Below are 23712 nucleotides of genomic sequence, written 5' to 3' on the forward strand. Positions count from 1 at the left end.
TAGCTATTTTAGCTATTTTCTCCAGCTCCCTGTGGTGCATGAACCCCCCACCACTAGTGTGTGGGGTGGGTCTATGATGGACCCACCACGCACAATAGTGGTGGTCCCCAGGTTGCTCTTAGTCGGGATGGTGGTCCCTGGGTCAAAATCAGTTGAAAACCCCTGCCCTACTTGATAAATACTACCGTGCCACAAAAGCATCAAAAGTAGCAGCGTTTTGAGCTTGTAGATCTGCTACTTTTGCCGTTTTTGAATTTGAATCCTGAAAAGTAACAGTTTTGGACATGAGGTTTCCACCCGACAGAGACGAACATTATTTCCCCTCGTCATTTTTTCATGTGTTGTTTTTTTTGTGTGTGAAATTCTTTTTGCGAGTGTGTGCAAACTTAAAGGTAAGGTAAGTGATATTTTTTGGTTATCTTTTTTTTGTTTGTTAAAAGGTTAAAGTACTATATTCTGATAGTAATCATTGCTACAGAGCGTTTGTTGGGTCACAGGGGTCTCTCCAGCTCTTTAGTAAACAGAATATATGTACATTTTCAGGCAGGTGACAACATTTAAGCCAATCAGGGGAGAGCACTGAAAATGCATTTTCTGTTTCATAAAGAGCTGGAGAGACAAGGAGACTCCTTTTACTGAACAAACACTCTATAGCAATGAGTACTATCAGAATATAGAGCTATTTAACACTTATTTTAACCAAAGAAAATCACTTACCCTACTTTTAAGCCTGATTTATACAGTGTGAGCCAAGCCGTGGGGGCATGGCTAGTACATTTAGTACATGGCTAGTACTATTAGCCATGATCCACTGCTTGGCTCACACTGTATTACATTATAGGCTTTACTTTGTCATCAGAACTAGTACACAGTTCTGGTGGATTGTCCTCTGAGTGACTAACAGTATAACCGTGTCTCTGTTTGCAGCCCAAACGTCCTACACAACCTCCTCCCCCCAAACCTGCCGCCAAACCTGCCGCCAAACCTGCCGCGAGACAGATGACACAGTTCAAAACCCAGACTCCCAAGAAGAAAGGACCTGATCGCCCCGTCCCTATACCTCCTCCAGGTACGCACACACACATTGCACTGCGATGCTTTGTGAGCTTGTAGATCGCTATTGTCTTTTTTTTTATTATTATTATAAAATAGGGCTTAGTGGTTATTGTTGCAGGTTTATGCAGTTTAAACATTTTAGGCCATACATTACTCTGAATAAAGCACTTCAATAATATGCATTATTTCAAATTATTAGCTTTAAAGGGATAGTTCACCCCCAAAATGACTTTCCTTTCTATCGATTAGTCACCCCAAGGATATTTTTTTGTTTTTGTATTCCTAAGCCAATAATTTGATGGCAGCGGTTCCGGTAGGAGACACAAAGAGTCACCTTTGTGCTGGTCATCAAATTATTGGCTAACAAAAACATATCCATGAATTCAAGTCTCCATGGGGTGACTAATCGATAGAGGGTGGGTGAACTATCCCTTTAAATCTCTGCATACTTTGCCACACATATTTGTCCTACTTGATTCCACATTCAAAGGCATTCAGATACATTGCTTTCTCCTGCATATTAATGCAGACATTGCACAGTAAATATATATATATATGAATGGAGATGTTTATGAATATTAATGTGATCAATGGGCTTACATGCAGTTCCCAGAGAGCTCCCGGTGGAGACGGAGAGCGTCCAGACACAACTCCACCAGAGCACCAACGAGGAGCATTACACCTACACCAACGTTCCCTGGAAGATCCTCCTCAGGAAGGAGGTATACCGTGCGCGCACACACACACACACACACACACACACACACACACACACACACACACACACACACACACACACCCGCACACATACACATACACACACACACACACACACACACACACACACACACACACACACACACACACACACACACACACACACACACACACACACACACACACACACACATTTAATCATTTATTTATGTCCACATAAGAGATACAATACTAGGACACAGATATTTACAAGGTTTACAAGGTGCTGTAAAAATGTACAGTCAGCTAATCTTGGACAATTACCCAAACACCCCTCAGGGGTACAAGTAGCAGCGTCTTCTGTGCCATATTTGTCGGCTACCAATAATAGAACACACACACACACACACACACTAGGGCATTCACGAATAGTGATTTTTAGCATTCAAATTATTCAACCTATAAGTATTCGAATACTCAATTAATCGATTTGATTATAAAAAATAATAATAATAATAAAAAAAGGCCAATGGCATTGACGACTCGACTCAAGGAATGACGTCAGGCTCCTCGCCCGACGCGTCCAAGCAAGTAGGGGACAGCCCTACTTGCTTGGTTGTGCCGCACAACCTCACATACAGTATGAAATGATTTGACAACAATCAACCATTTTGGTTGATTGTTGTTGTTGTTTCCCCGAATAATCGGCTTTGATGTACAGTGGTCGAATAGTGGTTTGATAGTCGAATATTCGAATAGTCGATTATTCTGTTAATGCCCTAACACACACACACACACACACACACACACACACGATCGTCACGCTATACAGTAAAGTGACTGTATCTTCTTCTTCCAGGTGTTTTATCCAAAAGACAGTTTCAACCATCCTCTGGTGCTTGACCTCATTTTCAAACAGGTACATTATTAAGGGGGTAAAAAAAGGAATATGATATGAATGGATAAAGGTGGATGGATGGATACACCTACATGTATTCATCACTTATCTTTCATTCGCTTTCTAGATGGTTTAATGTATTCTTATTGTACTGCAAGGCTACACTGGGTCACGGAAACAGTAATGTCTCATCATCTCCTCTCCTCCAGATAGTGAACGACACTCTATCGGCGGCATGTGTTCGCATCACCCAGGATGAAAGGCAGAAGATGAAGACTTTGTTCGGTAGGTCAAAAGATCTTTGTACACGTACGTTTCAAGAGGCGTCTTCACCTCATGTCTAAGCACGACATTTAACCCTTTGAGACCTGGAACGCATCTGTGTCACTTTTAGATTTCTTTAGGCTATTCAAAAATAGCAGATATACAAGCTCATAGCGCGGCACCGAGTGCCGCGCTATGAGCTTGTAGATTGCTATTTTTGTAAAATTGTGAAAATTTGTGCAATTAATCGGCCTCAGGTCTGGGTTAAACATGGTATGACGTACGTGTGTGTGCGTGTGCGCGCGTCAAGGGGCGTTTCTAGGCTTTCTACTGGTTATACCGAGTGAAGACTGCGGTTGCAACCAATAGCATCAACTTCCGGTTGCATTTTGGACCGGATATAGAAAGATGGCGATTCTTTCAAAAAATAGGCTTCTATTACGGTCTGTAGAAAGCAATGGCGTAACGTTGTCCATATTGTTTTACGGTCTATGGTGTGCATGTGTGTGCGTGTGTGTGTGTGTGTGTGTGTGTGTGTGTGTGTGCGTGTGTTAGCTAAGCACGGAGTTGAACAGAACACAGAGCCGGTGGAGGAGGTGAAGAAGATCATCGTCACCGCGGCCAGAGAGACCTGGGAGATCTACTTCTCTCGTCTGTTTCCTGCCTCGGTGAGCATTGTTCACAGCTGTCCCTCTTTGCAAAACACACGTTACTTGTGAGAGTGAGAAATATTCAGGTCTGGGGGTATAGGGTTAAGGTTAAGGATGATTTATACTTGTTGTTGTCCACTGAAAAAAGTAGCTGATCTACAAGCTCACAGCGTGTTACATTTGCGAGTCTTTTGTGACACGTTGTGAGCTTGTTGATCAAGCTTTAAAGGAGTAGTTCACCCAAAAAAGTACTTATTGTCTATCAATTACACACCCCATGAAGCCTTGAATTCATGGAGATTTTTTTTTTTTTTGTTGCATTCCTAAGCCAATAATTTGATGACAGGTGGAGTCTCCTGTAGGAGTAGAGACTCAAAGAGTCTCCTACTGAGTCTCGTATTGACTGATGATCTGGTCATCAGATTATTGGCTCAGGAACGCGACACAAACTAAGAAATCTCCATGAATTCAAGGGCTTCATGGGGTGTGTAATTGATAGAAAACAAGTACTTTTTTTGGGGTGAACCACTCCTTTAATGTCACGAAAGGCAACAACAAAATAGAATTGTAAGAATGGCATTCATAAAATCACTGTCCTAAAACGTTAAGTAATATTACAAGTACTGTATAGTAATACGTGTGTGTGTGTGTGTGTGTGTGTGTGTGTGTGTGTGTGTGTGTGTGTGTGTGTGTGTGTGTGTGTGTGTGTGTGTGTGTGTGTGTGTGTGTGTGTGTGTGTGTGTGTGTGTGTGTGTGTGTGCGCGCGCGCGTGCGTGCGCGCAGGGCAGTGTGGGAACAGGTGTCCAGGTCCTGTCCGTGTCTCACAGTGGCATCAAGCTGCTGAAGACAGTAAAGAGCAGCGCCGCCGCCTCAGACTACTTCAGAGTGCTGCGGGCTTATACGTATGTACACTGTTTTATACATATGTACACCGTTCTCTGTTTTATGCGTATGTACACTGTTCTGTGTTCTATACTGTACCTATGAACACTGTTTTCTGTTCATATACGTACAGTATGTACTAGGCATGTAGCTCTGGTCCATAGCGTTAGAAGGAGTTCTCCTTAACACTATGGTACTTTCGATTCTTTCCCCTCGCACCGCGGTAGCGCAGCCTCTCGTCTGTAGTAAAAAATACGCTTGTGCTACTCACCAAAATAAAGACGGTTTTATGGAGTTGAAAGCCTACTCTACTACGTGGGAACACTCCTACGTGGGAACAGTCCCCCACCTCACGTCTAAAATACACTTTTTGGCCAGAAAAGAAAATATTTCACCGGAAGAAAAAACGTTTTTTGCTCCACTGCGCCCTCTACAGATCTGGTCAATGGAATTTTCCTATAGACCAGATTCTTCCTTCCGGTGAAATATTTTCTTTTCTGGTAAAAAAGTGTATTTTAGACATGAGGTGGGGGGGTCAGAGTGTTCCCACTTAGTAGAGTAGGCTTTCAACTCCATAAAACCGTCTTTGTTTTGGTGAGTAGCACAAGTGTATTTTTTATTTTTACTAAAGACGAGAGGCTGCGCTACCGCGGTGCGAGGGGAAAGAATCGAAAGTACCATAGCGTTAAGGAGAACTCCTTCTAACGCTATGGACCAGAGCTGCTAGGCATGTAACGATTCACTCAACTCACGATACGATTCGAATGACGATGCTAGGTTCACAATAAGATTTTTCAAGATTTTTTTAAATACAAAAGTATTTTCTTCTCTTTTTTTTTTTTTTTTTTTACTGTACTGTGTTTTCTCTTATCCTCTTTTCAATACAGTAGTAGCAAATTACTGAAAGCTTATCAATTCTCTTAAAAGGATCCTGTATTTTCTTTTTTTCTCTGCTTTTTGCATCGTGATATATTTTTTATTAAATCGATTTAAATTGCCACCAGTTTGAATTGATTTTGATCGATTTACGATAAATCGATACATGCCTAGTATGTACGCTGTTCTCTATTTAATGTGCTTTTTTGTTTGTTTGTTTTATGGCTCTCAGAGAGCTTTTATGGCTATCTGAGAGCTCTCTGAGTTACAGTTATCTGATCTAGATTAAGGACTCTGTCTGTCTGTCTGTCTGTCTCTGTGTCCGGAGCTAATCTCACAAACCGCTGGACCGATCAGCGCATTTCCACTTAATAGGCCGATGCCCGTTGGGAACACGTTGATTGATTGATTTAATTGAATACAGAGATACAGTTATACAATAATTGTAAAAGGATAACATGGCCAGACTAATATCACTGCGTAGATATTAAATTAAATTATTAAAGAAATCTTCCGAGGGCTTTTTTTGCAATGGCAGATTCGTCTAGTGGTTTCCAGGCTATTGTTTCCATTGTGGTCCTATGTATTCAATTCATCAAGACATATAAAGACATACAATACTATACAAAAGATCATCAATACTAGGAGCAGTAAAAGTATATTTACAGAAAAACATGTTTGTGTTCCATATTTTGGTGGCATAATAGTAGAATGAATTCATTCCCATGTTTTGTGCCGAATCTGGGGGGAATGAGATCAGTGGAGTGTCGGTGGGCGTTTCTCAGTCTTTTGCAGTAGTTTGACAGTACCTGTAGACAGCTAGGGTTGCCAGATCTGCTTATTATAATTTCCCCGCAATATTTTATTTGAAAATAGCCATCTACAAGCTCACAACGCGTCGCATCGCGACGCGTTGTGAGCTTTCAAATAGCTGATGTATATGTTAAAGTGCTCATGTGGCCCATAGTCGATTCTTTTGGGCTGGTTTTCCTAGACCTGGTTGCTTGTTTCTCTCACAGAATCCGGCAACACTGCCTGTAGACACTGGTCACTTGAGTATCTTGGCCCATTACAAGTTGCTGTACTCTGTCTTCGGCCGGTTATGCAATACCCGTTGTACCCATTATCACTGTTGTTAGACTACCCGTTGTACCCGTGTGACTGTCTGTGTCCCTTTTTCCCATGAATGGGGAATCTCTGTATCTGTCTGTCTGCCTGCGTTCCTTTTATGTCCATATATGTAGTTCCGTGTCAGCCATGACCAAATATGGAGTCCAGGCTATTCTATGATGTCACAAATACCTATAAATCCTCAAATCCCTATATATGGAGAACCGCTGGCTTCACACAGTTGGGCGGGCGGTTCTTGAGATGCACACCCACACACACACACACACACACACACACACACTGACGTCACAGGTTGGCCACATGAAGTATGAGATCCCTATGGGGCTCCCGAGATATCTACATGATTAGATATTTTTTTGTGTGAGTGTGCCTCTGCTTTTATTCTTAGAGTAATGTAATTTATCCAATCCTTTAGTGTTTTTCCAGTACATCAGGTGTACATATATGATGGTGAATGTGAGTCTTATTGGCAAAGATGAAGAAAAATACTCTGCAGGAGCAGACATAAGAGGGTCTGTTTTTGTCTGTGTGTCAGAGACAATCTCACAAACCACAGGACTAATTAGCACCAGATTTCTTTTGTGCACTAATTATTTTATTTTTCATCATTTTACATTAACTTTAATTTAACCAATTTTGATATACTTAACACATTCACTGCCAGGTATTATATTAATTAATTAATTCATCACTGTCAGCGTTTTACCTTATTTTGTGTCTTTTAGATGAGGCACCAATCTTTTTTTCAACCCGGATGTAAACAAACAATGTCTCCATGGAAACACAAGCCTCTCTGCTTTCCACTGGAACAAAAATGGTGTAACCGCGATCGTCCGTTCTGTTGCAGTTGAATATGGCTAGTTTTCACCAAAAACGTAGTCTGAGAAGAAATCCGAGCTACACGTGTTTTTCTAAATTTAAACTTTTTTTGGGATCCGGTTCTTCTCTCAGTCGAAGGATCATTCATAGGTGGGTGAAGAGTGCCCTGTACTGTAATCACTGAAAAGACATTTTTAAAACGTCCGTGGCAGGCAAGTGTTGGATTTGAAAGGACGTTTTAAAACGTCCTTGGCAGGCAATGCGTTTACAATTGTTTTTTAATCATTCTAATTTGGCTAGGTGGTTTATTAACATTATTCTGTGGTCTGACAAAATTTGAATACTCTGCTTATAGGCCTACTCATACTGGGTTACCTGTCTTTCATTTCAATTTACACTCACTTTGTAGCCCTGTCACTGCTGACGCCCCCCATGGTGTCGGGGTCGTCGTCATCAGTGTCGATGTCATCTGAGTGAGGCTCTGAGTCTTCTATCCGGAAGTCCGGGTTGGTCATGAAGCTATGGATGGAGGTCCGTCGCTCACGTTTCCCCGTCCTCTCATAGGTACGGAATGCGTTCACCACCCGGATCTGGGTCCGGATGCGACCTAGACCTCTGAACCAGAGGATCTGACCGTGGCGGAGCTCTCGCTCGGAGTGGTCGATCTCCTGCATGTCGTCCATATCCTCCAGTTCCTCATCGGGGATCTCCTCCTTCTTGGTGCCGTGGCCTGCCGTCTTGAGGAACTTCAGACAACCGGTGGGGATGGAAGTGAGCACCTGGCCCCACAGCAGACTTCCGAAGCCCAGGAGCGTGCACCACAGCCACTGAGTGATAGACAAGCCCACACAGCTGAACCATTTCCCTCCCCACTGCACGATGACCACCTGGATGACCACCTGGCCAAGGAGGATGGAGCAGAACATCAAGTTGTTGAAGATTCCCGCAAAGACGTTTCTCTCGCCTTTGATCTTGCGGGCGTTGATCTCGTTGAAGAGCTGCATCCACACGAAGGTGTTGAAGACAATGGTGTAGTGCTGCGTGGGCGGGGCGTGGAGAGGCGCGTCCCTCCCGCTTTTGATGCCAAAGAGCTTGTCGCCGGCGAAGAGCAGTGTGAAGATGACAACGAGCTGGTAGACCGCATGTCCCAGGATGTTCTTCATCATTCTGCGGGAGATGAGGGGCTTGTTGCGACCGTAGGGCTTCCTCAGCAGCAGGGCCTCCGTAGGGGGTTCAGTGGCCAGGGCCATGGACCCGCATGTATCCATGATCATGTTGACCCACAACATCTGGGTCGCTTTTAGTGGAGAGTCCTGTATGACGCAGGCTCCGACGAAGGCTACGATGACAGCAACCACATTCACAGTGAGCTGAAACTGAAGGAACTTGGAGATGCTGTCATAGACGTTCCGCCCCCACATGACGGCCTTGACGATACTGTTGAAGTTGTCATCGGTCAGGATGATGTCAGAGGCCTCTTTTGCCACATCAGTGCCAGCCAAGCCCATGGCAAACCCAACATCAGCTTTCTTCAAGGCAGGTGCATCGTTTGTACCATCACCTGTTACTGCCACCACCTGCCGCTGTTCCAACACTGTGCTGTCGATGATCCCTTTGACTAAAGTGTGCTTGTCCGTAGGAGAGGAACGTGCTAGTACTCGTAGCTTGGGCCAGATATTGTCTATGCGGTGCTGTTCAATCTCTCCTTTTTTGTTACGTATCCTCCGGTTGAAGTCGTTACCCTCCAGACACAAGAAGTCATCACCAACCTGCAGGATGCCACATTTGATGGCGATGGCTCGGGCTGTATTGATGTTGTCCCCCGTGACCATCCTGACCGTGATGCCGGCCGACTGGCACTTCTTGATGGCGTCTGGGACTTCTGGTCGGACAGGGTCTTCAATGCCAACAACACAGATGCAGGTGAGGTCAGTCAGTATGTCGTTCTCATTGTCCCAGTCGGGCTCTCCCTCCGAGGCAGGGAAGTCCCTGTACGCCATGCAGATGGTTCTCAGGCCCTCGGAGGCCATGGGCTCGATCACATTCTTCACCATGTCGTCTCTGTCCTGCGGCTGTAACACCTTGGAGTCCCCATTGGCAGTCAGGATCGTAGAGCACTTCTTGAGCAGGATCTCTGAGGCTCCCTTGCTGAACATGCGATAGCTGCCATCAGCTTCGTTCTTCAGAACGGTGCTCATCGATTTGCGTGCAGAGTTAAATGTGTATACCTTATACAGCTTCTCCTCTGGGATCTCGTTGCGGATGGCCTGGTAGTCAAGCTCTAGGTTGGTGACAAAGCCCAGCAACGCACATTCGGTCGTGTTACCCACCTGCCGCGGCAGACCGCCTTCCTTTTCTGGAGCCATAATCTTGGAAGTGTAGGCGCAATTGACCGCTATGCCCCGGGCCAGGAGATCTGAGGTGGAGGTTGGCAAGTTCTCAGGTTCAGGGACGTTCTTGTGGTGTTCCTCTGCAATGTAGACCTGTACCACAGCCATGCGGTTCATGGTGAGTGTGCCCGTCTTGTCAGAACAGATGGCAGTGGCATTGCCCATGGTTTCACATGCATCCAGGTGACGCACCAAATTGTTGTCCTTCATCATTTTCCTGACGGAGTAAGCCAGGGAGATGGTGACAGCCAGAGGCAGACCCTCTGGTATGGCCACCACCAGGACAGTTACACCGATGATGAGGAACTTGACAAAGAGCTGGACATAGATTGGTGTGCAGCCCTTCACCCATGGTAAGCCCTGGATCCAGAAGGTGTCCACCAAAAAACGCACCACCAGGATGATGACAGTGATGGCTGACATGAACAGACCTGCTTTGCCAATCTGGACAGCTAGTTTGGTCAGCTTGCCCTGGAGAACAGACTTCTCCTTTTTTGGCAGGTTGGCTTTCTTCTTGTCCTCTGCTTCATCACTGATCAGAGTCTTTGTCATCACGGCACCACCATCCTGGGTGGCTTCGCCTTTCTTGTGATATTCCACTGATCCATCCCATTTGTTGTTCTTCTTTTTTTTCTTTTTCTCTTTCTCGTCATTGTCATCGTCACCCTCAGCACCAGCACCTCCGAGTAAGGTAAAGATGATTCCACTCTGAGAGTTGACCCCAATGGCAGTGACCACCATTTTTCCTGAGCCCTCCATTACCTGGGTTCCTGACAGCAGCATGGGATCTTTTTCCTGGGTTTTCTTGACATGGTCTGACTCCCCAGTGAGAGAGCTCTCGTCTATCTTTAGGTCGTTCCCTTGGATGAGGATGCCATCGGCAGGTAAGAGGTCACCGTATTTAACGTGTGCAATGTCACCAACCACGATCTCAGCAACAGGGATCTGGAGGACTATTCCGTGACGGACGACAGTAAACTTCTGCTCTCGCTCGATGCGACTCTGGAGCCCCCGGAACTGTCTCTCTTTCTTCCAGTCGCTGAGAGCGGTCACAGACACCACAACCGCGACGGATAAGAGGATGGCAGCGCCCTCAATCCAATCCACTGACTCGCCTTCATCCTCCACGCCACCAGCTGCTTTTCCACAATTTTCTGTATTAGAACCTGGAGCTTTGTAAAAAGAAAGTCCTAATGAAATTATGGCTGCCACCTGAAGGATTATCAGAGTTACGTCTTGAAGTGCTTCCCACACTAATCGGAAAAACGATTCTGGCTTCTTCGGTGGTATTAGATTCCGCCCAAACACTTTTTTCCTCTTCTCCATGTCTGCGGGCTGCCCACTAAGACCATCTGTAGGTGATGTCTTCAACCGGTTGCAGAGTTCGGGAACGTCCCCATACGTTTCCTCGACTTTGCTTAGAGCCTCGGCACCCCGGAGCTCCATGAGCGAGCGCAGCTCTGTGAGTGTGCAGCCAAACTCTCCGGCATGGCTGGCCTCCATCGTGAGGTCTTCACATAGAATGTGTTTGAGTCAATAGGTTGTTGATAGCAATCAACTTAAGGGTATCAGAACACTACTACTAACACTGTATGCCAAGCCTCAAGGAAAGCTGTATGTGATATAGTCTGCGTTCCTTTTAATACAGTTTTTGCTGTGACATCACCGTGATGTAGACATCCATATCTAGGCCTTTTGCTGTGATGTCACCGTGTTGTAGCCATCCATATTTAGGAATGTGGTGGACAATGTCCATATTTGGACATCTCATTTGGCAACAGGGGGTAACATGCACAGACAGACTGCATGACCTTTTTTACGCCATTGTACGAGATGTTCGCCCTTGTCTCACTGCCTTGTCACGGCGGTAGCCTACTATGTAGCAACACCGCTTTGGCTAAATGGTGGAAGGAAACATCTTCCTGAAAAAAAGCTTCAATCTTTGAGAGAGCAGCCATGATGGTAGTTCCCATAGACAGGTGCATGCGGATGCCAGGTAGCGGGACTGGGATAGATGGGGGAAAAAAGCCACTTGCAGCTCCTGCAGAGCTCTTTTGCTCCTACAATTAATGCAATAAAATTAAGGTGCACAATGAGGATCGTCACTTGGAACATAAACGGCATCAGGACGTTTAAAGGAGGAATTAAAAGAGCTCTCGATTCACTGGATGCAGATATTGTCTGCTTACAGGAGACCAAGGTGACAAGAGACCAACTGGACGAAAGAAGTGCCATTGTTGATGGATACAGCTCCTATTTCAGCTTCAGTCGTGGACGCAGCGGCTATTCGGGCGTGGCTACGTACTGTAAGGACGGCGCCACGCCCTTCGCCGCTGAAGAGGGTCTCAGCGGCTTGCTGACCAACCGTGAAGGTTCCGTTGGTTGCTACGGTGACCATCACGAGTTCTCCACAGAGGAGCTGCAGCTCTTGGACAACGAAGGGCGAGCCGTCATCACACGGCACACAACCACGTATCAAAACCAAACACAAACGGTTACGGTAGTCAATGTGTACTGCCCACGAGGCAACCCCGAAAAGCCGGAGCGGAAGCATTTCAAAATGCGTTTCTACAAGTTGCTTCAGTGTCGTGCTGAAGCTTTGCTGAAGTCTGGAAGCCACGTGATCGTGTTAGGAGACATGAACATAGCTCACCGACCGATAGACCACTGTGACCCCGATGACCCTGGTGATTTTGGAAAGAACCCCGCGAGAAAATGGCTGAATGGCTTTTTACACGATGACTGTAAACACAACATAAGTGTGAAGGATGAGGAGTCGGGGGAGACTTCATCAGATTCGAGCCATGGTGGAAGATTTGTGGACACATTTCGTCATTTCCACCCGACGCGCTCCGACTCTTTCACACACTGGTGCACGCTTACCGGAGCGCGGCAGACCAACTACGGCACCCGCATCGACTATATATTCGCCGACCGCTCGCTGGCCCTGGAGCGGTTTTCGGCAGCAGACATCATGCCTGAGGTGGAGGGTTCGGACCACTGTCCGGTCTGGGCGGAGCTCAGCTGCACGCTTCTGCCCAGCTCCACAACCCCTCCCCTGTGCACTCGACACCTGCCAGAGTTTGCGGGAAAGCAGCAGAAGCTCTCCCGCTTTCTGGCGAAGGTGGGCCGACGAGCAGCTAAAACCGAGGCCATAAGTGATCCGTTGCCCGTATCACAAGAGGCTGAAGAGAGGAGGAGAGAGAACACGAACCCGCTCGGAGCAGCGAGGAGCCCCAACGGAAAGAAGAGAACATTAACGTTGGAGTCCGCCATACCGAAGGGGAAGAAAAGCAAAACGACAAAACCTCTAGCAAAGCCACAGGGCAGCCTGCTCGCCTTCTTTAAACCCAAGCCTACCGACACAGCTGTCAGTCATCGAGTGACCCCTTCACGGAACACCCAGACAGTCCTCCACACCGCTCAACGGAACGTCCCCTCAATCACAGGCGTGGACGCCTGTGACGTCGCAGAGCGTTCCTGTGGTGACGCGTCTCTGCGTTTGTCAGCCGACAGCAGCACAGAAAAGGAGAGTGACAAACAAACAGAGAAAAAGACAACAACAGAGTGTGTGACCTCTGTGTCCACCGCCGGTCCCACAAACTGTTCATCGCTGGCGTTCTGGAAGTCGGTGCTTCGCGGGCCCCCGCCGCCGCCGTCCTGTAAGGTTCACGGGGAACCGTGCGTCCTCCGTACCGTCAAGAAGGAGGGGCCTAACATGGGCAGGCAGTTCTTTGTGTGTGCCCGTCCTCAGGGCCACGCCTCCAACCCTGAGGCTCGCTGTAACTTTTTCAGGTGGGTCGGCAAGGGGAAACGATGACGTTTTATTTCTGAACAACTGTACCAGTTTCTGTCCGGACGGACACACGGATATCGCGAGAATCATCTGACCGATTGACTTCAAACTTGGCATGCGTATCTCTGGGACCAAAGTTAACGATGTGCCGAGTGGAAAGTCGGTCGAACCGGCCGTTGTCCATAAAATATCAATAAATCTGCAAACCCCATATACTGTACTAGAAGTTCTGGGCCCTCACACCTACGTTGTACCTTTGTTAGAGTACCATTGTGTTTGTGTCCCTTTTATGCCCATATATGGAGATCTCTGTATCTTGCCTGTCTATCAATGTCCATTGTATGCCCATATATGGAGGTCTCTGTATATATGTACCTGTGTCCCTTTTATGCCCATATATGGAGATCTCTGTATCTGTCAGTCCTTGTCGGTCCTAGAGAGATCTCTAAAAGGGACACAGGCAGATTGATGGGTACTATGGGTACTCTGACAATGGGTACGATGAGGACAACAGGCAATCGTCCCCAACGGGTTTCAGCCCAGTTAGCTAGTAAACCTCAAAAGGCAGCAAACTGTCTTTTCATTGTTTGGAACAGCTAGAAGGGTAGAAGAGTAAACAGCTCAGCTCTCCATCTCCATGTGCCGAGGGGCATGAGGGAGAGAACACAGTTAAAGCCCCGAAATAACAATCACTCTGACACAACACTCAATACACACTGAGATGGAGTCAACAGATCATTACTATCCTTCTATAAATTATGCAAATCTGTGTGTGTGTGTGTGTGTGTGTGTGTGTGTGTGTGTGTGTGTGTGTGTGTGTGTGTGTGTGTGTGTGTGTGTGTGTGTGTGTGTGTGTGTGTGTGTGTGTGTGTGTGTGTGTGTGTGCGCGTGCGTGTGTGTGTGAATCTGTCCTTCACGTATCTCGCGAATCGACCGACCGCTCGACTTCAAACTCGCCCTGCTTACACTGAGGACCCGAGGGAGTGCAGTGCCCGCCGTCAAGTCAGTCAGATAGGTGGTTCTGCAGAACCGCTGATCCGACCAATATGGCCATATATGGGCATATACTGGTGACATCATGGTTTTCCATATATGGGAATAAAAAGGGACATGGACAGACTCATATGGGCATAAAAGGGAGCATGCATGACATGCACGCACGCACGCATGTAGAGATTCTGTGCATTTATAGCAGTGGTGGAAAAAGTACTAAAATGTTTTACTTAAGTAAAATTATCAATACTGCAATGTAGAAGTACTCTGTCACAAGTAAAAATCTGGAATGCAAAATTTACTTTACTTTACTTTTAGTAAAAGTACAAAAGTATTGGTATCAAAATGTACTTAATGTACCAAAAGTAAAAGTACTAAAATGTCTGAAAATAGTAGATCTGCTATTTTCAAATAGCTCAGGTATAAAATAAAGTGGTTAATGTATGTTTTATAATATAATAATTTATATCAGCAAAGTAACTAGTAACTAAAGTTTTCAAATAATTGTAGTGGAGTAAAAGTACAATATTTACAATATAGTAAAAGTATAGACATTTGGAAATACTCCGGTAAAGGTCTCGCATAATCGCGCAGGGCATGCATTCCCAACTTGCCTCGTTCCCTACTTGCATCACAATTGTAATCACAATTAATTTGTTCTTTTTCAATTCCAACATCCCAAACTATGACTGGAAAGTATTTCTCTTGCTCTGGCATCTGCATTTATGAACTTTCAAATCAATTTTTATCCACTTCTGATGTGGTAAATGGTGCATTTATATAGCGCTTTTATCCAAAGCGCTTTACATAGATTGTGCATTACATTCACCCATTCACACACACATTCATACACCGATGACGGAGGAAATCATGCAAGGCACTGGGGTATTGTCTCTGTCGGTGGAAACCTCATTATGTCCAAAACTGTGACTTTTCAGGATTCAAATAAAAAAAATATCAAAAGTAGCAGATCTACAAGCTCAAAACGCGTTTTGATGCTTTTGTGTGACGCTGTAGTATGATCAAGTAGGGCGTTAATATATCAACAATTTTAAATATGGAGATAAGAGGTTTCTGCCCTAAAGCGACGTTATGCATTGTTGTGCCTTCTCCCTGATAGTTGCTTCCCATATATTGTGTTTCCATAGTTACGCAGACATCCTGTTTGTGACCATCCCGTCGGAGAACATGCTGGAGTTCAACCTGACCAACGAGAAGCTCATCCTGTTCTCGGCCAAGGCTCCGCAGGTCAAACACCTCATCGACACCTTCATCAATGAGATCAAGAAGGTACGTTCAAACAGTTTGAACACATTTTGTCTTCTTCACACACTACCGTCTGGTTCTTTACCCATTAAGACCGGGAACGCATCTGTGTCATTTTTAGATTTCTTTGGCTATTCAAAAATAGCAGATATACAAGCTCATAGCGTGCACTATGAGCTTGTAGATCTGCTATTTCTGAAAATGTTTGCAAATGTGTGCAAATCTTTGAATATATATATTTTTGAAGTGAACATTTGTAACTCAAATCTTTGCTCCTGGGAGGTCCCTGGAACAGCATATTTTGAGATGGGGGGGGGTCCGCATCGCAAGGTCCCCCAAAATTATGTTTTTGGCCGCCGACCCCCATCAAAATATGTTGTTCCAGGGCCCCCCCCCCAGAAGCAAAGACCTGAGTTAAAAAATATGTTTTCAAATATTTGCACAAATGACTAAGATTTTTTTTGAATAGCAGATCTACAAGCTCAAATCTATGAGCTATGAGCTTGCAGATCTGCTATTATTTAATAGCCCAAAAATATGAAAAATGACACAGATGCGTTCCCGGTTCCCTTAATGGGTTAAAGGATGTGTAACACTGGTTTATTTCAAAATCGGACTGAAAACATCATCTATCAGGAGACCACAAGGGGAGGTGAATGTAAATTCCCATTGAAAGGAGGTGTCATTCACTGCCATAGTTTTTCCTTTTTCCTCCTTCATACATAACAGTGTTCTGTATGTGTTGATGACATGTATTATTGTGGACATTTTGTTACTGCATGCTATGTTGATCAATTGAGTACATATAGGACCACAATGGAAACACGTCCCTGGGAAATGTAATTAACTAATTAAGTACTCAAATCAATCAATCAATAACGACAACATTGTATTTGTTTCTGCAGGACTCTAACTACGTGGTAGCGGAGCGTCACTTTGTGACAGACGATCGCTCGTTTCTCACTTTCCACAAAGGAGACATCATCAGCCTGAAGGTCATGGACGGCTTGGAGAAAGGTGAGAGGTCGCCGCCGTGCGCGCACACCAGTGGTGTAAAGTAACTAAGTACATTTACTCAAGTACTGTATTAAAATCTTGAGGTATTTTTACTTTACTGGAGTATTTCCAATTTTCAGTACTTTTACTCCACTACATCTCAGAGGGAAATATTGTACTTTTACTCCACTACAATTATTTGAAAACTTCAGTACTATAGTACTTTGCAGATATAAAGTATTACTTTATAAAACATACATTAACCACTTTAGCCCTATTTTATACATAGGCTATTTGAAAATAGCCTATCTACAAGCTCACGACGCGTTGTGAGCTTGTAGATCTGCTATTTTCAAACATTTTTGTACTTTTACTTTTGGTAAATATACTTATATACTTAAAGGGATATTTCACTTTCAAATAAAATAAACATTTAAAAAATATATTAAAAATAAATGAAAAAAGTAATGGAAAAATCACGGCCCCCTCACGCATTAGAGTGTCCTACTAATGTGTGAGGGGGCCGTGATTTTGCCATAACTTTTTTCATTTTTTAAAAATATGTATTTTTAATGTTTATTTTATTTGAAAGTGAAATATCCCTTTAAGTATATTTTGAAGCCAATACTTTTGTACTTTTACTTAAGTAACACAGGCCTTTTACTTGTAACAGAGTATTTGTATATTGTGGTATTGCTACTTTTACTTAAGTAAAATATCTGAGTACTTCTTCCACCACTGGCGCACACTGATGACATCACACACAATACTATAATAATTCTTCAGAGTCTACAGTACAGGAACCAACAGGTCTATTTCGTTGTTGTTAGGCAGAAACCTCTTATCTCCATATTTTAACCTTTTGTCGTTTTCTTTTAGTAAATGAATGCCCTATTGCTCATATCACAGCGTCACGGTCACGCGAAAGCATCAAAAGTAGCAGATTTGCAAGGTCAAAACACGGCGCGAAGCGACGCATTTAAAAAAGAACAGTTTTTGAAATGCGACATTGTTCCTATTTTCACTCTGTGTGTGTGTGTGTGTGTGTGTGTGCGTGTGCGTGTGCGTGTGCGTGTGCGTGTGCGTGTGCGTGTGCGCGTGTGTGTGTGTGTGTGTGTGTGCTTGCGTGTGCTTGCGTGTGCGTGCGCGCTTGTGTGTTCCAGGATATAACTATGGCTGTGTGGTGAGGAAGAAGGTGGTGTTCCTGGAAGACCTGAAGAGGGACACGCCAGACTTCGGTGAGTTGTAGCAAAGTTTAAAACACCTGTTCCCATTAGGGAGAGAGACAGGGAGGGAGGGAGACAGAGAGAGTGAGAGAGAAAGAGACAGACAGACAGACAGACAGACAGACAGACAGACAGGCAGGCAGGCAGGCAGGCAGGCAGGCAGGCAGACAGACAGACAGACAGACAGACAGACAGACAGACAGACAGACAGACAGACAGACAGACAGACAGACAGACAGACAGACAGACAGACAGACAGACAGACAGACAGACAGACAGACAGACAGACAGACAGAGAGAGGGAGGATTTGACCGTTTCAGAACTACAGACAGAGACGCAGTGATAACATCAGCTACAGTACATCAACAAGCTGTTGAAAAAGCATTTTTTTCCGGTAACAACAAAGTCATATTATTCCCGGATTCTTACATCAAAGTGCAACTCATTGCATTGCTCTCTCTGTAGTGTCTTGTTAACAAGAAGAAGAGCTTTCTCTTTGAAGCAGACCTTCCTTTGAACGGGGTTGACCAGGCTGTGATGCCTCAACCCAGACGTGCCAGGATCTGTGCCCGTTGTTGTAGATTAGTACTTTTGTGCATTTGTAGCGACTAACAAAGCCCAATTTGTTTCCATCTTTGTATCCAAATGTATCCAAATGGCAGGCTTGTGTCCAGGCTTTGATTTTTTAATCGTAATGGCCTTGCTTTGATCTTCTTTCTTTTCAACATAATGTGTCTACCGCAGGCTTCTGGTTAGCATAAAATCTCCAGACAGTTTACTTTTTGACCGTCCGCTCCCGCCTGCAGCAAATTAACCACTTAAAGAAGGGGTATTTCACTTTAAACCCCTTCTGGGGTCATTTTAACGTCTACTCTGGCTTTCGTGTGTTTTTAAAAGCTGCTTGATCAATTATTTTCATATTTCATATTCTTTTTGTTAGACTCTATATAAACCCATTGATCTTCAAACTCATTTTGAGCATGTTAGACTAATTCATTGAAAACACACATCCCTGGTTCTGGTGACTGATATGTTCCTTCTAATGCATCAGGGGGTCATGTGTTTGGAATAACCTTTTAAAATATATATTCTTTTGTATTTCGTTGCTGTCGGGCGGAAACCTCTTATCTCCATATTTTAACTTAAATTTTTTTTCCGTAAATTAATGCCCTACTTGATCATCCTACAGCATCACACGAAATAATGCTATTATTATTTTTTTAATGCTGAAAAGTAACAGTTTTAGACATTTCCACCCGAAAGAGACGATTACAAAAAAAAGGTTTTAAAATGTTCAATGAATAATAATGTGTGTGTGTGTGTGTCTGTGTGTGTGTACGCGCGTGTGTGTGTGTCAGGATGGAAGTTCGGCGCAGTGTGCGGCCGCTCCGGGGTGTTCCCGATGGACTGCGTCCGTCCGGTAGATGCTCCTGACTTCCTGTCTCTGCCACTGGACCGCACAGCCGAGCCCCGCCCAGGGGCGGGGCAAGTGGCCGTGTCATCAGCGGTCGCCGCGGCCGTGGGTTTCCCCATGGGCGCACATGAGATAGACCAGACTATAGAGGTAAACACACACACACATGGTTTGTATTACTATACTCGTGAGGACATTAACATTTTACATCAACAATTCTATGAATGCCATTCTTAAAAATGTTTGGCATCTTTAAACGTAAGCCTAGAGCCGAAAAATAGCAGATCTACAAGCTCACAACGCGTTGCGCTGCAACGTGTTGTGAGTTAGTAGATCGGCAATTTTCCGATGCACGACACTGGCACGCAACTAGGGACCAGAGGAGCAGAGATCATTTTATATTTGGTTGCACACGGGTTGCACACGGGTGTCACACTCCGAAAATAGCAGATATGCAAGCTCACAACGCGTCTGCGATGCGTCGTGAGGTATTTTCAACACACAGCTATGTATAAATCAGACATGCCATCAAGGCCCGCCATAATAAATCTTAGTCGACTAAACTGTAGATCTAGTTGACTTCATACTTGATATTTAGTCAACTAAAACTACATACTAAAAGTAAAACATTTCAGATGACCAAAATGTGACTAAAACTAAATGGAATTTTATTCAAATGACTAAAACAAAATTTTGACAACAAAATGCTGTCAAAATGAACACTGGGCTTTACCCTATAACCTTAATTCTAACCAAACATAAACACTCCTAATCCCCAAATCTTCAATATCTCCTAGTACCAAAAGCTAAAATGTCTTCACTTCTTTACATGCATATATGCTCATATTTAGAAGTAGACTCACATTTCCGTGCTTTGTGAGGATGTTTGTTGATTGATGTTTGTGCTGTAGAGAGTCTCTCTGGACGGCTTCGACGCTCTGGGTGACGGAGAGGTGGACGAGACCTTTCTACAGGACACCACATATGACATGATGGAGTTCGCCAAGAAGTACTTCAGACAGGGGACCAATGGAAAGGGGTGAGAGGCACACACATGCACGCACACACGCACACACGCACACACGCACACGTACACAGTTGGATCCTCACCTGTAGCTGTGCATTGTTGTTGTAAAATCTTCCTGTTTGTGGTTTTGCCTCTCAGGGATTCACTGGGGAAGACCAAGGGCAAGACCAAGGAATTCAAAGATCCATCTGAAATGATCAAGTTCTCTAAGGTGCCGTATACCTTCCCTGTCTACTATCTCAGTGATTCTCAACCTGTGGGTCGGGAATGGGATCCCCAGGGGGGGGTCCCCCAAATGATGTTGTGGGGGTCCCCAGATGATTAGCTTAATGTGCAACATTGTTTTCTCACTCAACAGTAAACAAATGCTTGAAGCCGGTATATAATGAGGGGGGGGGGGGCAATTCATACACGTTATTTACGCTTAATTAAATGATGAATTAATGATGAACTCACATGATTTCATCAGGAATTTTCTCATAAACGCATCATTACATTCCTAGTTCTCACCATTAACAAGGAGCGGTTAGGAGCTTCATTCAGAAACGGACCCTCCTCATCCTGGGCATAGAAGTGGAGCTGTGGAATAACGTCCTTAACTAAATGATATATTACACTTGTATAAGTTCACCATTAGGTAATGGCGAGGACCAGGTATGAATTATGAGTTCATGATAAATGTATGATGAATTAATGTATGAGTTCATCATTAATTCATCATTAAATAATTTGCGCCCCTCAAGTAATGTGTTGTTTGTCCAGCGCCAGAAGAACATCACGGAATCCCCCCTTTGGGTCCTTCTGACCCCCTACTGCTAGTGCCCCCCCCCCCCCCCCATCCAGTTATTACACTGACTGGCCCGAGGCGCAGTCCGAAGAAAGACAAAAGAAAGAGAAAAAAACCGCACACACGCACACACAGACGCACGCACGCACGCACACACACAACCCACAAAACACAAAACAACAAGTGAACCTATGAGTCCCTAGGGTGGGGGGGGGGCAGCTTTGATCCTCAAAGGGAGTTTGTTCCACAACTCAATGAATAAAGCAAAGGCCAACAAAGCAAAGGCATGGTCCGTCGCCCGCTCTTACTCTGCTAGACCTGACCTGACCTGTGCTACAACTGACTGACAGATCTGAGTGACTTGGAGCTGGGAGATCCATTATGAACGCAGTATTACACACATTTCTGTCACCACATCCATCTTGGAGTTCCATGTACATTCATATGCTTTTTGGGGGGTTTCGTCCCTTGTTGTTGTTGTCGTTCACAGACGCCTCTGCAGGAGTCACTCATCGAGTTCCACGACCAGATCATGAACAGAGTGGCGGCAGACCTCTTCCTGTGTACGTTGTTATCTGTGTCTCCTCCTCCACGCTCTCATTCATGTGTTTTATGTTGTTAGTATGGTAACAGGAAGAGTGGTCAAATTGGCTATTTGGTCCAAAATGTAAAATATATATATATATTTGGAAAACTTAAGCAATGAAAACTTAAGCAATGTAAAGTATACATGATTAGAACATGATAGAACATGATAGAACATGATTGAACATTCGACAATTAAGGTCTTATATTTCTACAATTGCTACAAATTGCTACAAAACCTGTAGGCCTATATCAGTCATTTTTTGTAAAAAAATATCTGATAATGTTCAAATCATGCATACTTTACATAACTCAAGACCATTTTTCTGCCCACTCTTCTTTAGTGCCCACTCTTAAGTGATTCTCATAAGTGATTCTTTCTCAACCTTTTTCAGTTCAGCGGTCTCAGTTTGAGGCCATTTAATTAAAAAAATACTATCCCAATCTAGCACTGTAAATTCCTCAGTGTTTATTTAACACAAATGTAGAAATTGAATCAAATGCACCCGTCCGGGTCCATTTGGTTCCATTTGTTACACTCTCAGACTTATAGCCCCCGTAAATGGTCCATTTTGGACCCCTCATGGTCCCCGGGACCCGACTTTGAGAAATTCAGTGATGTTTATATCGCGAGCTCTCATTCATGCTATTTAGTAACGAAATGTGAAAAGTGTTGAATGAGATGGTTTTGATCCTCTGTGTCTCTAAACATCCAATCTGGGAACCCATCGCCAAATGAAAAGGAGTATCCTTCAATGGATCTTTCTGTTTGAATTCAATTTACTATTATGATGTTGACCTGTGTGTGTGTGTGTGTGTGTGTGTGTGTGTGTGTGTGTGTGTGTGTGTGTGTGTGTGTGTGTGTGTGTGTGTGTGTGTGTGTGTGTGTGTGTGTGTGTGTGTGCGCGTGCGCGTGTGTGTTTATGTGTGTTCAGCGGTGATGCGCTTCATGGGTGACCATCCCACAAGGGGACTGACAGAGCAGGAAGTGGTCAGCACCTTTCTGAAGGTAAACACTGCACAAACACACACACACACACACACACACACACACACACACACACACACACGTGCGGTCTCGCATACTCAAACTTAATCTTTCATGAGTCAATTTCAGTCAGTCATTTTGTTGGGGTTGTGTGTTCTGTTTGATAACTCCTGAACCTAATTCCAACGCACTTTGCTAGTCTGGGATGGCTCAGGTTAGAAGACAGGGTTGAGCAAATATCACTGGGATTGGTATTTAAGATAGTCAAAGAGACATCGCCCTCAGTGCCCTCAATACCCTCATGCCTGTCTATCTACTTCTTTAAAATGAGTGACAGTCACCCACAGCCACAACACTAGAGGAAGCGACCATGATCTGGTAGCACCCACATTTAGAACAAACATGGGAAAGTTCTCATGCTACTGCTCTGCCACCAAAATGTGTAATGCCTTGACACCATCCATTAAAGGATGTGTAACACTGGTCTCTTTCAAAATTGGCCTGGAAAAAAACATCTATCAGGAGACCACAAGGGGAGGTGAATGTTATTTTCCCATCTCCTCCTTTGTAGATATATAATAGCGTTTGTATTGTATTTGTTGATGACATGTATTATGGTAGATATATAATAGTGTTTGTATTGTATTTGTTGATGACATGTATTATTGTGTTAATTTTTGTATGCGTTGAAAGGTTGAATACATAGGACTACAATGGAAACAAGTCCCCAGGACTTTTAGTATTATCCTTTTAGCTTTAATGTCTAATTTCTGACTAATAAAGTATTCAATCAATCAAAAACCGGAAGCTGCGTCTGTGTTTGTTTGTTTCCAGTTAATAGGAGAGTTCAGCCTGATGAAAGATGAAGCGTACTGTCAGCTCCTCAAACAGCTCACCGCCAACACCAGCTCCAAGGCGTAAGTTTAACCACATTATAACCCTATATGATTGATTTGACGATTTAGATGTTT

The 23712-nt window shown here is 44.3% G+C and overlaps 3 protein-coding genes across 3 annotated transcripts in view; 2 read left to right on the forward strand and 1 right to left on the reverse strand.

Moving 5' to 3' along the window:
- myo15ab (myosin XVAb) overlaps window positions 1-23712 on the forward strand; it is a gene marked incomplete at its 5' end in the record, with an annotated part of 119504 nt that overhangs the window by 84201 nt on the left and 11591 nt on the right. Inside the window, 15 exons of the mRNA XM_080443960.1 lie at window positions 928-1069; window positions 1663-1778; window positions 2612-2671; window positions 2860-2935; window positions 3470-3582; window positions 4348-4466; window positions 15600-15741; window positions 16623-16734; window positions 17877-17951; window positions 19299-19504; window positions 20266-20393; window positions 20520-20592; window positions 21659-21731; window positions 22689-22762; window positions 23576-23658. Coding sequence (XP_080300086.1) covers window positions 928-1069; window positions 1663-1778; window positions 2612-2671; window positions 2860-2935; window positions 3470-3582; window positions 4348-4466; window positions 15600-15741; window positions 16623-16734; window positions 17877-17951; window positions 19299-19504; window positions 20266-20393; window positions 20520-20592; window positions 21659-21731; window positions 22689-22762; window positions 23576-23658 — 1592 coding nt within the window. The remainder of the gene's footprint in view (window positions 1-927; window positions 1070-1662; window positions 1779-2611; window positions 2672-2859; window positions 2936-3469; window positions 3583-4347; window positions 4467-15599; window positions 15742-16622; window positions 16735-17876; window positions 17952-19298; window positions 19505-20265; window positions 20394-20519; window positions 20593-21658; window positions 21732-22688; window positions 22763-23575; window positions 23659-23712) is intronic.
- Window positions 7671-11165, reverse strand: LOC308106158 (plasma membrane calcium-transporting ATPase 1-like; the record flags this gene model as incomplete). Its single annotated transcript, XM_080457213.1, has 1 exon — window positions 7671-11165. The coding sequence occupies one exon, from the start codon at window positions 11163-11165 to the stop codon at window positions 7671-7673; it is 3495 nt and encodes a 1164-aa protein (XP_080313339.1).
- On the forward strand, window positions 11755-13482 carry LOC308106168 (DNA-(apurinic or apyrimidinic site) endonuclease 2-like; the record flags this gene model as incomplete). The annotated part of the gene is made up of 1 exon (XM_080457222.1): window positions 11755-13482. The coding sequence occupies one exon, from the start codon at window positions 11755-11757 to the stop codon at window positions 13480-13482; it is 1728 nt and encodes a 575-aa protein (XP_080313348.1).

The sequence above is a fragment of the Gymnoscopelus braueri genome (assembly GCF_963280865.1).
Source record: "Gymnoscopelus braueri genome assembly, chromosome: 2".
Taxonomy (NCBI): domain Eukaryota; kingdom Metazoa; phylum Chordata; class Actinopteri; order Myctophiformes; family Myctophidae; genus Gymnoscopelus; species Gymnoscopelus braueri.